Source organism: Hemiscyllium ocellatum, chromosome 2, assembly GCF_020745735.1.
Source record: "Hemiscyllium ocellatum isolate sHemOce1 chromosome 2, sHemOce1.pat.X.cur, whole genome shotgun sequence".
Classification (NCBI taxonomy): Eukaryota; Metazoa; Chordata; class Chondrichthyes; order Orectolobiformes; family Hemiscylliidae; genus Hemiscyllium; species Hemiscyllium ocellatum.
In genome coordinates, this window is record NC_083402.1 from 136,658,627 (window position 1) to 136,671,647 (window position 13,021).

General features: G+C 41.6%; 1 protein-coding gene across 1 annotated transcript in view; it reads left to right on the forward strand.

Annotated features, from left to right (window-relative positions):
* The window catches only part of LOC132829102 (inorganic pyrophosphatase-like), a 56,909-nt gene extending 44,064 nt beyond the window's left edge, over positions 1-12,845 (forward strand). Inside the window, exons 8-11 of the mRNA XM_060846423.1 lie at positions 1,443-1,528; positions 4,849-4,918; positions 9,042-9,081; positions 12,477-12,845. Coding sequence (XP_060702406.1) covers positions 1,443-1,528; positions 4,849-4,918; positions 9,042-9,081; positions 12,477-12,505 — 225 coding nt within the window. The 3' untranslated portion in view covers positions 12,506-12,845. The remainder of the gene's footprint in view (positions 1-1,442; positions 1,529-4,848; positions 4,919-9,041; positions 9,082-12,476) is intronic.
* The last annotated feature ends 176 nt before the right edge of the window (positions 12,846-13,021 follow it).

Sequence of the window (13,021 nt, forward strand, 5' to 3'; positions counted from 1 at the left end):
CTAGCGCTTCCACATAAACCTGTTGGACTACAACCTGGTGTTGTGTGATTTTTAACTTTGTATGCCCCAGTCCAACATTGGTGTCTCCAAATTATGACCATCATAGCACTCTAGCACTGAAACCCCCAGCTGATACCCATGAACCTCTGTTCATTGGCATGCTATTCCACACAAATCAGACTTACAGTTGGGATTTTAATTCTTTCTTTGTATATTTCTAGAAGCATGAACGCACAAAATTTCTGCAAAAGGTAGTGATCTACCATGGGTGAGGAGAATGGGTGGGTTGTGGGGAGAGAGCTAGACAGCCCACTCGATGTGGCTTTCTGTTATGCCACTGTCTCTGTTTGAAGTTTCCCTACCATTCTAAAGGTGTGACATTCCATGGGTCCAACACAGAGCTTTGCCAGACTGAATTTACACTTGCAGTCTTTTATTTACTGTTTTAAAAAACACATTTTTGAACTAAGACTTCAAAGCTGTCAATAGTACAATGGGGTTAATCCATTGTTATAACACTAATAGGATGTTATTGTTTACTGTGAGGGGAATTGAAAGAAAGTGGGGACTGCAGATGCTGGAGATCAGAGTCGAGAGCGTGGTGCTGGAAAAGCACAGCAGGTCAGGCAGCATCCGAGGAGCGGGAGAATTAACATTTCGGGCATAAGCTCTTCATCAGGGATGACCTCATCGATTCTCATCCTCCTCAGGTGCTACCTAACTTGCTGTGCTTTTCCAGCACCACATTCTCGACTGTGAGAGGAGTTCAGTACACATGAAAGGAGATTGTGCTCCAATTATACAAGATACTGGTGAGACCAATGTGGTACTGTGTGCAGTTTTGATCTCCTTATTAAAGGAAGAATATGGTTGTGTAGAAACGGTTCAGGGAAGGTTTACAAGGGTGAAACCTGGAATGGACAATTGTCTAATGAGGAGAAGTTGGAAAGGCTGGCCTTGAATTGGTTGAAATTTAGAAGATTAAGAGGTGACTTGATTGAAGCATGCAAGATCCTGTGGGGCCTTGACAGGTCGGGCGTCAAAAGGACGTACTGTCCTGTGGAAGAAGCTAGAACCAGAGGGCCACTTTTGCAAAGTAAAGGGTCACTCATTAAAGGCAGCGATGAGGAGGATTTCCTTCTCCCAGATGGCCGTGAGTCTTTGGAATGTTTTTCCCGAAGAGGTGGTGGATGCAGAGTCTTTCGAATATTTTTTCGATGGATTCTTGATAAACAAGGATATGAACGTTGATGGGGGTATGCAGAAATGTAGAGTAATCAGATCAGCCATGATCTTACTGAACGCTGGAGCTGACTGGCTGGCTCCTGCTCCTAATTTGTTTATGTTAGTGTTTTCTTACCATTTTAAAGCAATTTTATTGATAATTTTGACCATATAGTCATACAAGTGGATAAATATGATCCTTGTACTTTCATTTGTAGAATTTTGCTCTTGGAGTGATTAAGTCTACTCATCAATACTGGCAATCATTAATCTGCAAGAAGGCTGATGGAGGTAGCATTAGTTGGTGAGTTTTAATTATGTTTAATTACAACAGTAGTAGAGTTCTGAACTTGTAAACTTTTAAAATTTACACAATTATGTGTAATGATATACAGTGTATTCCATTTAGTTCATACATAAAATCCCTCTTTTCTAGAGATTAAATCAAACTTAATTAACTTATAGATGCTGGGATCCGTCTTTATTGCCACATTTGTAGGAAAAAAATGACTTGTTACATTTTACTGTGATTAGAAGATAGATCTTGCTGCCATGAAGTAATTGACATAAGTAGCATAAAGGAGGAGAAAGTGAGGTCTGCAGATACTGGAGATCAGAGCTGAAAATGTGTTGCTGGAAAAGCACAGCAGGTCAGGCAGCATCCAAGGAACAGGAAATTCAACATTTCGGGCATAAGCCCTTCTTCAGGAATAGCATAAATCCAGGAATAAGTAGCATAAACCCAGTTTAAGGGAGAATGGACAAGAAGGATATGATAGGGTCTGATGTACCAGCCATGGTGTGCTCAAGCCAGGGTGGGATGTTCTATTCATTCATGAATGTGGCCATTTCTGGCTAGGCAAACATTCTTTGCCCGTCCCTATTATGATGAGCTGCCATTGTGAACCACTGCAGTCTTTTTTGAGTGTAAGAACACTTATCGTGCTGTTAAAGAAAGTGTTCCAATGTCTTTGCACTGTGTCAATGAAGGAATGGCAATATAGTTGCAAATCAAAACAGGATTTGCCTTGGAAGGAGCTTGCAAATGATGGTGATTCAATGCATATGTTGCCCTTGTCCCTTTAGATGGTAGAGGTTACAGGTTTGAAAGGTACTGTCTGAAGAGTTTTGGTGAGTTCCTGCAGTGTGTTGATAAGATTGTAGATGCTGCTGCCTGTCAAGTGATCTGCTTTGTTTTAGATGGTTCATTATTGTTGGAGCTGCACCATTCAGGCAAGTAGAAAATACTCTATCCCACTCCTGAATTGTGCCTTCTTGTGGACAGGCATTGTGGCTTCATAACTCAGTAATTTGCCACACTATTTGCATGGCTATTTCAGTTCAGCGGTAACCCCCAGGATGTTGATAATGGTAGAATCAGCAATGGCAATGTAACAGGAACAATGGTTAGATTCTCTTTGCAGGGTGTCATTGCTGGTCACTTTTGTTGTGAATGTTATTTGTCACTTATCAGCCTAATCCTGGATGTTGTCCGGATCTTACTGTCTATGATTACAAATTGCTTCAATATCTGAGCTGTCATGAATGATACTGAACGTTGCATCTTCATCAGCGAACATCTCCAAATCTGACCTCATGATGGAGGATTGTCATTAACCAAGCAGCTGAAGGTGGTTGGGCCTTGAACATTACCCTGAGGTTCTCCTGCAGTGATGTCCTGGGATTAAGATGATTGTCTTCAAAAAAACTACTGCTATCTGCCTTTGTGCTAGATGTGACTCCAACCAGCAGAGAGAGATTTCCTCTTGATTCCCATTGACTCCAGTATGCTTTTAGATACCATACTCCGTCAAATGTGACATGTAGTGTGGAGAGATTGTCTTCCGAGCCAAGGCTAAACAGGTTTGGACTCTACTGACTGGAGTTTAGAAGAATGAGAGGTAATCCCTTTGAAACATGTAGGATTGTTAAGGGATTTGACCGGATAAATGATGATAGATTGTTTCCCTCATGGGAGAGTCTAGGAAGAATTAAGGGGCACCAAGTTTAGACTGAGATGGAGAGGAATTTCTTCTCACGAAGGTTGAGAGTCTTTGAAACCCATTGCCACAGAGAACTGTAGGACCAAAGTCCTTGTGTATATGAAATGCTGCGATAGATAGATTCTTGATCATTCGGGACTCAAGGGTTATGAGGAAGAGCAGGAAAGTGAGCACAAAAAGTATTGTAGCAGCCATGATCTTATTAGCAGGTTTGAGGGTTTGAATGGCTTACTCGCGTTCCTATTATGGTCTGTCAAGCTGTGTCACCTTCACCTCCACTCTTTTGTCCTTGTTGGGCCAAGGTGTAATAAGGTCGGGAGCCAAGTGTCCCCAGCCAGATATATCCTTCCTTGAGAGGCAGGAGGGGAAAGGGCGGCACGGTGGTTCAGTGGTTAGCACGACTGCCTCACAGTGCCGTGGACCCAGGTTCGATTCCCACCTCGGGCGACTGTCTATGTAGAGTCTGCACATTCTCCCTGTGTCTGCGTGGGTTTCTTCCCACAATCCAGTGATGTGCAGGTCAGGTGAATTGGCCATGCTAAATTGCCCATAGTGTTAGGTGCATGAGTCAGGGGAATGGGTCTGGGTGGGTTACTCTTCAGAGGGTTGGTGCGGACTTGTTGGGCTGAAGGGCCTGTTTCCACACTGTAGGGCATCTAATCAAATCTGGCTGGTAGCTAATTTGAAAAATGGTCAACCAACATTGTAGTGACGCCATCTGTTGTGGAAAAAGCCAAACGATAAAGGAAGTAAGCTTGGAAGCTGAGATCAAGAAAATAGTTTGGAAGGAAGTTCGTGTGGAGCACATCCACTGGCATGGATAGAATAACGTGTTTATAATATTTTAAATATTGAAACCAAATCAAACCAAAATTAGAGGTGGGAGCATGGAGCAATAATAAAAATTTACAAAAGAAACTTGCAAATTTCAATTAGAGTTTTGACAGTCTATTTCTGCACTGAAACTTCTGTGCAATTCAATGTTACCCCTTAGTTCCCAGTTCAATCCAGAACCAGCCTCTTGTGGCTTTTGTGTCTCTCAGCTGTCCTTGGACGTGGGGTTGACATGGTTATGATATTGTTTAGATCAGAGTGGTGCTGGAAAAACACAACAGGTCAGGCAGCATCCAAGGAGCAGGAAAATCGACGTTTCGGGCAAAAGCCCTTCATCAGATTTTCCCTCTCCTCAGATGCTGCCTAACCTGCTGTGCTTTTCCAGCACCACTCTGATCTAAACTCTGGTTTCTAGTATCTGCAGTCCTCACTTTTGCCTATGGTTATAATATTGGCCACACGATACTGGAGCAAAAAGCTGCGCAGGAATTATCACAGTTTTGTGGCTCCTGTTTCATTTATTTCACTTACTTTTATTTTCTGGTTTCATTTTCTTAAAGATGATTGAAAACATTCATTACCTGCTCAGAATATGATCCAAAACATTACAAATTAGTTAAATTACAAACCAATAGGAAAATACAATTTGTCACTGACTTAAGAACTCTGTGGTTTCTTGGAAAATTGATCTGTTCTACTAATTTTTTAAATAGTTATTACAGACTTGTAAATATTATTGTTTGAACATTTATGTAAATGTTGTAATTGTCTTTGTTTTTAACCTCAGCAAAAATGTGACAATCCACAATAGCCCTTTCTATTGTAGTCACAAAGAAGCAGAAACAATTGTACTTTCAGTAAGTATGAACCAGATTCAGAATACCCTAATACAGTGATGCATGATAGTAGATAAATTGCATGTTTTATTTAGAAAGACAGTGTCAGTGACATTCCACCCTGTGGACGTGTTTTTCATGAATAAGAAATAGGATGCATGGAGAACTAAACCAATCAAACTTTGGCAGATGAATTTAGCTAAATTGAACTGTGCCAAGAAATGAGACATTAGCAACATCAAGGATGGGCCAAAGTCCGTTTGGTCCATCAAAATTGATGATGTATCCTTGTTTGTCCCCAGTTTGCACATGGTCTGCGGTGGATCCATTGGTAAGGATCACAGAATATGTGCAGCAGACCGAGGTCAGTGATGAAGATCTGAGGGCAACCAAAGTTAATGCTCGATAGTCCCTCCCAAAGTTGGCGGCCTTTGTGAAGTCAAGAAAGGCCAGTATTGAGGTTGATGCCGTTCTCTGCATTTTTCTTAAATTCTTCTTGCTTTGAAGGCTATGAAGACAGCTCAACCTCTGCACTCAGTGCGCTTACTGATGGAGCCAAATCTGCCAAACCACCCTGTCTATCTGTGACTACTTTCAAGCAACTATTCTTAGCAGTATTTCTAAAACCTTCTATTTTGAAATTCACATCTCCTTTTCTGAATCTCTCCATTGTGTTGCCATTCTTTGTAACTTTCTCAAGTCTTACAAGTTTCTGAGAATTCTTGTTTTCCTTCAGTTCAGGCTTCATGCACATCCTCAATTTTAATCGTTTCTCCATTGGTAGCCTTCCATTGCCTAGAAAACCCTCCTGAAACATGTTGCCTCACCACCTCTCCCCATTCATTTAAAACCCCTCTTCTAAACCTTACTTCTTTGACTGAGCTTTTAGTCATCTATCCTAGTATTTCCTATGTGTCATATTTTGTTTACAGCTCTCTTGTGGAGCACAACACTATAACAATTATTTATTATGATTTAGTCATGTTTAGTTTGCAGATGACATCAAAATTGGAACTGTAGTGGATAGCAAAGAAGGTTATCTGAGAGTACAATGGGATCTTGATCAGATGGGCCAATGAGCTGAGGAATGGCAGATGGAGTTTAATTTCAATAAATGCGAGATGTTGCATTTTGGGAAAGCAAATCAAAGCAGGACTTATACACTTAATGGTAAGGTCCTAGGGAGTGTTGCTGAACAAAGAGACCTTGGAGTGCAGGTTCCTAGTTCCTTGAAAGTGGAGTCACAGGTAGATAGGATAGTGAAGAAGGCGTTTGGTATGCTTTCCTTTTTTGGTCAGAGCATTGACTATAGTAGTTGAGAGGTCATGTTGCAGCTGTGCAGGACATTGGTTAGGCCACTGTTGGAATATTGTGTGCAGTTCTGCTCTCCTTCCTATTGGAAAGATGCTGTGAAACTTGAAAGTGGTTCAGAAAAGATTACAAGGATGTTGCCAGGGTTGGAGGATTTGATCTATAGGTAGAGGCTGAATAGGCTGGGGCTGTTTTCCCTGGAGCGTTGGAGGCTGAAGGGTGACCTTATAGAGGTTTATAAAATCATGAGGGGCATGGATAGGGTAAATAGACAAAGTCTTTTCCCTGAGGTGGGGGAGTCCAGAACTAGACTGCATAGGTTTGGGGTGAGAGGGGACAAATATAAAAGGCATCTAAGGGGCAACGTTTTCACGCAGATGGTGGTGAATGTATAGAATAAGCTGCCAGAGGATGTGGTGGAGGCTGATACAATTACAATGTTTAAAAGGCTGGGTGGGTATATGAATAAGAAGGTTTTAGAGGGATATGGATTGGGTGCTGGTAAATGGGAATAGATTAGATTAGGATATATGTTCGGCCTGGATGAATTGAACCGAAGGGTCTATTTCTGTACTGTACATCTCTATGACTCTATGTTACCAATCACAAGTATTTCCATCGCAGGTCCCGGATATCATCACAGTGTATTCTCAAAGGGCTTATTGTGCAGCTCACCAATCTTATTTACCATGTCATGTGCATTTGCATCCATGCACTGTAAAATTAATTTATCCCTTGTTACATTATTTCTTCGTTTGGCCTTGCCTGATACCTTGCTACTTGTTATTCTTGCCCGGTGAATTACTGCAGAATATTCTGTAGAATACGTATGTTGCAGTCAGTAGTGTTGGAGAGGAGGTATATTGATTTCCTATACTGGAATAGCATTGTGTTGTTTCCAGAGCAACATGCAGGAGGTAGTGAGTGTTACATTACATTCCTGACTGAAGACTAAGTGGTGAGGAGGCTTTGATCAGTTAAGAAATGAAGTATTTGTCCATACAGTCATTGCTCTGTTTCTTCAATCATGATATTAATGTGGGTGGTCCAGTTAAAATCATTCCCAAAGTGAATTATGCTGATGTATTGCCTTGGCAATGGAAAGAAACCAAATATGATGTATGGATGAGAGATATCATATTTCTAATCTATAATATCTCGTTCCTGGTTACACAAATTAAAGTTTATGCTGAGGCCTTCTTGGTTAATTAAGGCTAAAACGCATCCTGATGATTATACTGGGATTGCATCAGCAAGAAAACATTACAGCTGACTCCACCTCCATTCGGTATGTAGGAGGAAGAATCTGACCGGACCACCCGTGACCTCTCCTCTGGAGTGGGCAGTATCAATTTAGAAGGTCTCTTGCCATGTCTCTCTGAGATTAATTATGTTGTTGGCCAAAGAGAAGCCATAGCCCACACGGCCATACAGGAAACTTTGCGTCTTGCCTTGGCAACTGTACATCTGCTCTGGCAAATTCCTGCTGACCTTGCAGTGGGAGTTTAACAGAGAGCCCATCTGCTTGCTTTAGCTCCGCTTGACTTGAAAATAGATCTTGATCACGAAAGCCTTCACATCACCTGGAAGCAAGCCAGCCCCATGATGGGTGTGGATTTTACTACCCAACCATGGGGCACATTTAGCTGGACTGATAAAGTCAGATCCGGATGGTTTGTAGATGCCTTCCCATTCTGGTAAATGTTGTGGACAGTTAATGTCTACATGAGGATTTCCTGCTGTTATTGCTGCTAACAGCAGTGGGTGAGATCTCAGAATGCAGAAAAGCTTTGTTGTCAGGTACTCACTGTCTGATTGAAGGATCAGAGACTGGGAAGCAGGCCTCACATTTTTTTCTTCCAATGAGCCCACCCTCATTCTCACTCACCTGTCGATCATCCTTACTCACTTTGATTGATGTGCCATTGGTATCTGTCAGCACTCACCTGATAGCACTGTTTGGCCAACATCTCCAGGAAGTAAGATTCCCACCTCAAGTGGCTCAGTGGTTAGCCCTGCTGCCTCACAGCACCAGGGACCTGGGTTCGATTCCCGCCTTGGGTGACTGTGTGTGTAGAGTTTGCACATTCTCCCCATGTCTGCATGGGTTTCTTCTGGGTGCTCCAGTTTCCTCTCACAATCCAAAGGTGTGCAGGTTAGATGAATTGCTATGCTAAATTGCTCATAGTGATAGATGCATTAGTCCGAGAGAAATGGGTCTGGATGGGTTACTATTCGGAAGACCGGTATAGACTTGTTGGGCCAAATGGCCTGTTTCCTACGCTGTACGTAGTTTAGTATGTAATCTCGTAATCTAGTAAAGTCTCTGGGAACCCAGGCCACACTGGCACCTCTCAACAATGCATCCTTCCCAGAAGGTGTGATGCCGGACTCTTGCTGGCCGTGCAGCTAGCTGACAAGACCGTCATGGTCTGGATTAAATTCTGCCGGATGAGTTTCTGAATCCTCACTGATTACAAGATACAAAACCAGAAAAGTGATCTTCACTTACCAGCTTATCCAGTAAGTGTGTTTTACTCCTCCTGGACTGCACGCTACTCTAGTTCTTCTGACTTCATGCGCGTAGAGGGCACTAGAATTCATTGAAGCGGGATCATTTTGATTTGATTTGTTATTCATTTTTACAGACCTCATCCACCTTACACTTCTAGTTAGCCCTTCTTCCCAGCGACTCAAACAATGTATTTTTTTCCACTAATCAGATAATAATAGCCAATACCAAACCAGTTCAAGTGCAATATTCAGTTGCAAAGTTACAGCTTTACTGGGTGAGTTGTACACAAGGGAAAATTAATTATGCTTTATTTTACAGGCACCAGGATATGTCAAGCCAAACAGTATCCCAGACGAAGGTATGATGTTAGTGCAGAATTTTCAATGAGTTTACCTTGTGAACAAATGGATGCTGTTCTCTCTAATATTTTGAAATGGAAGGTTGATTCTTTTTGACATTACCATGACTTGGGGCAGTCACGTGTAAAACAGACGATAGTGATTTGGCAGCCAGTTTTACGTCTTTCCTAATTTTCATTTCCATTCAATTCAACCAATGAGCTGCTAACTGATTGCTCCCTAGTGCTGATATTTCTGTGTTCAAGGATTCTGCTACTTTCAAGGACTAAAGCCCAAGAACACTCAAGGACTCTGACTACCATGAATTTCTGACCGTTGTTCTGCATTCTCTAGACTGTTCCTCTCTAAATCGGCTACAGTTAACCCTTTGCCCCAAGTAAAAATAACTCTCCCTCACACTCAGTAAGTCTTGTAATTTGGAAACCCAATCAGGGCAGGACTTATACACTTAATGGTAAGATCCTGGGGAGTGTTGTTTAGAGTGCAGGTTCATAGCTCTTTGAAAGTAGAGACACAGGTAGATAGGATAGTGAAGGCGGCATATGGTATGCTTTCCTTCATTGTTCAAAGCATCGAGTGTAGGAGTTGGGAGGCCATGTTGCGGCTGTACAGGACATTGACCATTTTTGGAATATTGCGTGCAATTCTGTTGTCTCCCTGTTGTAGGAAGGATGGTGTGAAACTTGAAAGGGTTCAGGAAAGACTTACAATGATGTTGCTAGGGTTTGAAGGTTTGAGTTATAGCGAGAGGCTGAGTAGGCTGAAGCTGCAAATGTGTTGCTGGTCAAAGCACAGCAGGCCAGGCAGCATCTCAGGAATAGAGAATTCGACGTTTCGAGCATAAGCCCTTCATCAGGAATCTGATGAAGGGCTTATGCTCGAAACGTCGAATTCTCTATTCCTGAGATGCTGCCTGGCCTGCTGTGCTTTGACCAGCAACACATTTGCAGCTGTGATCTCCAGCATCTGCAGACCTCATTTTTTACTGAGTAGGCTGAAGCTGTTTACCCTTGAGTGTCAGAGTGACCTTATAGAGGTTTATAAAATCATGAGGGGCATGGATCGGATAAACAGATAAGGTCTTTTCCCTGGGGTCGGGGAGTCCAGCATTAGAGGGCATAGGTTGAGGGTAAGAGGGGAAAAATTTAAAAGGGACCTAAGGGCAACTTTTTCACGCAGAGGGTGGTGTGCATATGGAATGAGCTGCCAGAGGAAGTGGTGGAGGCTGGTACAGATACAGCATTAAAATGACATCTGGATGGGTAGTTGAATAGGAAGAGTTTAGAGGGATATGGGCCAAGTGGTGGCAAATGGGACTAGATTGGGTTGGGATATCTGCTCGGCATGGACGGGTTGGACCGAAGGGTCTGTTTTCCATGCTGTACATCTCTATGACTCTATGTCGTGACACCACCTCCAGTCATCTCTCTCTAATGAGAGAGCAGCCCTTATTCCCATCTTTCTCTCCCCCTCAATTTCTTTACGTTTCCCCCCCCCTCGCATTTATATCTTTCTCTCTGTTCCCTTCATTTCTTCTAATAATGTGCTTATTTGCTTGACCGTGTGTCTGCTGGTCCTCAGGCAAGTGGAAAAGGCAGCAACATCCAAGTTCAAGTAGGGTATTGGCAATACTGTTGGTGGCACAAAGCCAATGACTAATTCCGAAGGTAGGTGGAGATATGGCCACTGACCTGGAAACAGACAGCATGGGCACTTCCTTTGCTGGGTTTCCATTATGGATACAGTTTGTTGGGCAGGTAAGAGTTTTGATTTTCTCAGGCTATGGCAGCGAGAGCTCTTTTTTTAAGAGTTTCAAGGATCAGTGTTGGGACCACTATAGTTTTTGATGTATATTAATACCTGGGATTTGAGTATGTCGGGCATCATTGTAAAATTTGCAAATGACTCAAAACACAGAAATGCAAGAAAAGGTAGAAAAGGCTTCTGGAGACAACTTGTGAACTTTTAAAGCATTTGGCAGAAGAAATTTAATACAAATGTAGTGTTAAAAAAGTTGTGGGAACCTTGACTTTATAAATAGAGTACAAGACCAAGTGCTAAATCTTGAGAGAAATGCTGATCAACTGCAGTATTGTAACTAATTCCAGGCACCACACATTCTGAAGATGTCAAGGCTTTCAAGAGGTTGCAGAGACAAGAGTTGTTCTCAGCTGAGCAGAGAAGGTTAAGGAAGGATTCGATACGATACAGATGTTCAAAATCATGAGTGGTTTCCAGTAACGAAATGATCAGTGACCAAAAGAAACATATTTATGGTAATTGGCAAAAGATTAAGAGCGACACAAATAAACAGTTTATTATGCACAGGGTTGTTTTGATCTGGAATGAAATTGTGGTGGAAGCAGATTCAATATTAACTTTTGAAAGAAAATTGGATAAATAAGTGAAGGAGAAGAATTCACAGGGCGATGGGGAAAGAGCAAGGAGATGGAACTAATTGGAAAGTTTTTTCAAAGAATTGGCACAGACACAATAGATCTTGCAGCTACCTCTGTGCTGTATCATTCTGTGACTCTTTGGTGGTCTTTTGAAAATTGAATAGCAAAATAACCTTTGGCCCATATATGTAATCAGGACCTTCTCATCTGTTTGGCTTATTTCCATATGAGGTCGATATTCATCAGTATCAGCAAAGTCAGGTTTAACTTTTAACGGTGAAAATGGAATACATCATTTCAGCTGGGTGGACTGAATAGCATGGACTTTTATTTTTCCTTCAGGTTTACACTTTGTGGATGAGGAAATGGGTTGAAGTATACTCCGGTGTTGTATGTTTGTTCATGCTTTTGTTTACATTAAAGTGTTTGCTTTATAACCTTCTCTCAACTACAGCTAGTGGTTCCAGTACTGCATGGTGTTGTAAGAGAGAATGCACGAAACAGCTACTGCTTGAATCAGAGTGGATAGCCTTTGCTTCATTCTTAGTCAAGTCTTATGCTCCTTGGCTCTACCAATAACCTCATTACACTCCCTACCTCTTCCAGTTTGGAAACCTTTGAACTAAGACAGCGAAAGCCATCTGTCCACCAAGCAACATTTTATGGAATTGAGATTTTAGAGTGAGTAATGTCAGTTGCATAGGTCAGATGTTGCAATATTCACTGCAAGATTTATAGAATGGCAGCAAAACAATTTGTAGAATGGTCCCTCATCAACTTTCCATATTGTACAGTGGAGGAAATAAATGCCTTCATTTGATTATGTGCACAATAATAAAATATGCAATATTTCAGCTTTTCAGATATCATTTCATCCCTGAAGAAACAGTGACGCTTCTGCAGTCCTTGAAAGACATCTGAAATTAATGCTAAATCCACCCCTCAATACTTTGGGTGACAGAAGTGATCTTATATCGATCTCTCTCTTTCTCCAGTGAACAGGTGGTACTTTCTTGGCAAGTGAATGTTGGTCGCATCACCACGTGACAGAACAAATTCTGTTTGCTTCTGAAAACTGAAAATCCGAATTGTCTAAAGTCAGCAATGCCTGAAACAGATCAGCGATATAGACCACAGAATCGTCAAGGGGAAGCCCTGATTGGCAGTCACCCATTAATGAATGGTTGATGATTGAGCACTGCACCTGTACAAACTGTTCAGGGAGGTATTACCCAGTTTGTATGTGGATTCTATTTGTAATTAATTGATTTCATACAGTTTCATACGGCCAAACTGTGATGTAATTATTTTTCTTATGTTATTGGCCCTGCATTTCTCTATGATAGTGTACATTGTAACTGATAATAAACATTTATTGATTTATTTTCCATATAGACCAAGCACATCTGTTTTATATCAGAACATAAAGAAGATTAAATTTTAGCTTTGAGTGATAATGTATAACAGGCAATATTACTTCAGTTAACTGTTCTATTAATATCAAGATAATGAAAGTTTGGAGAGATGTATAATGTGTGGG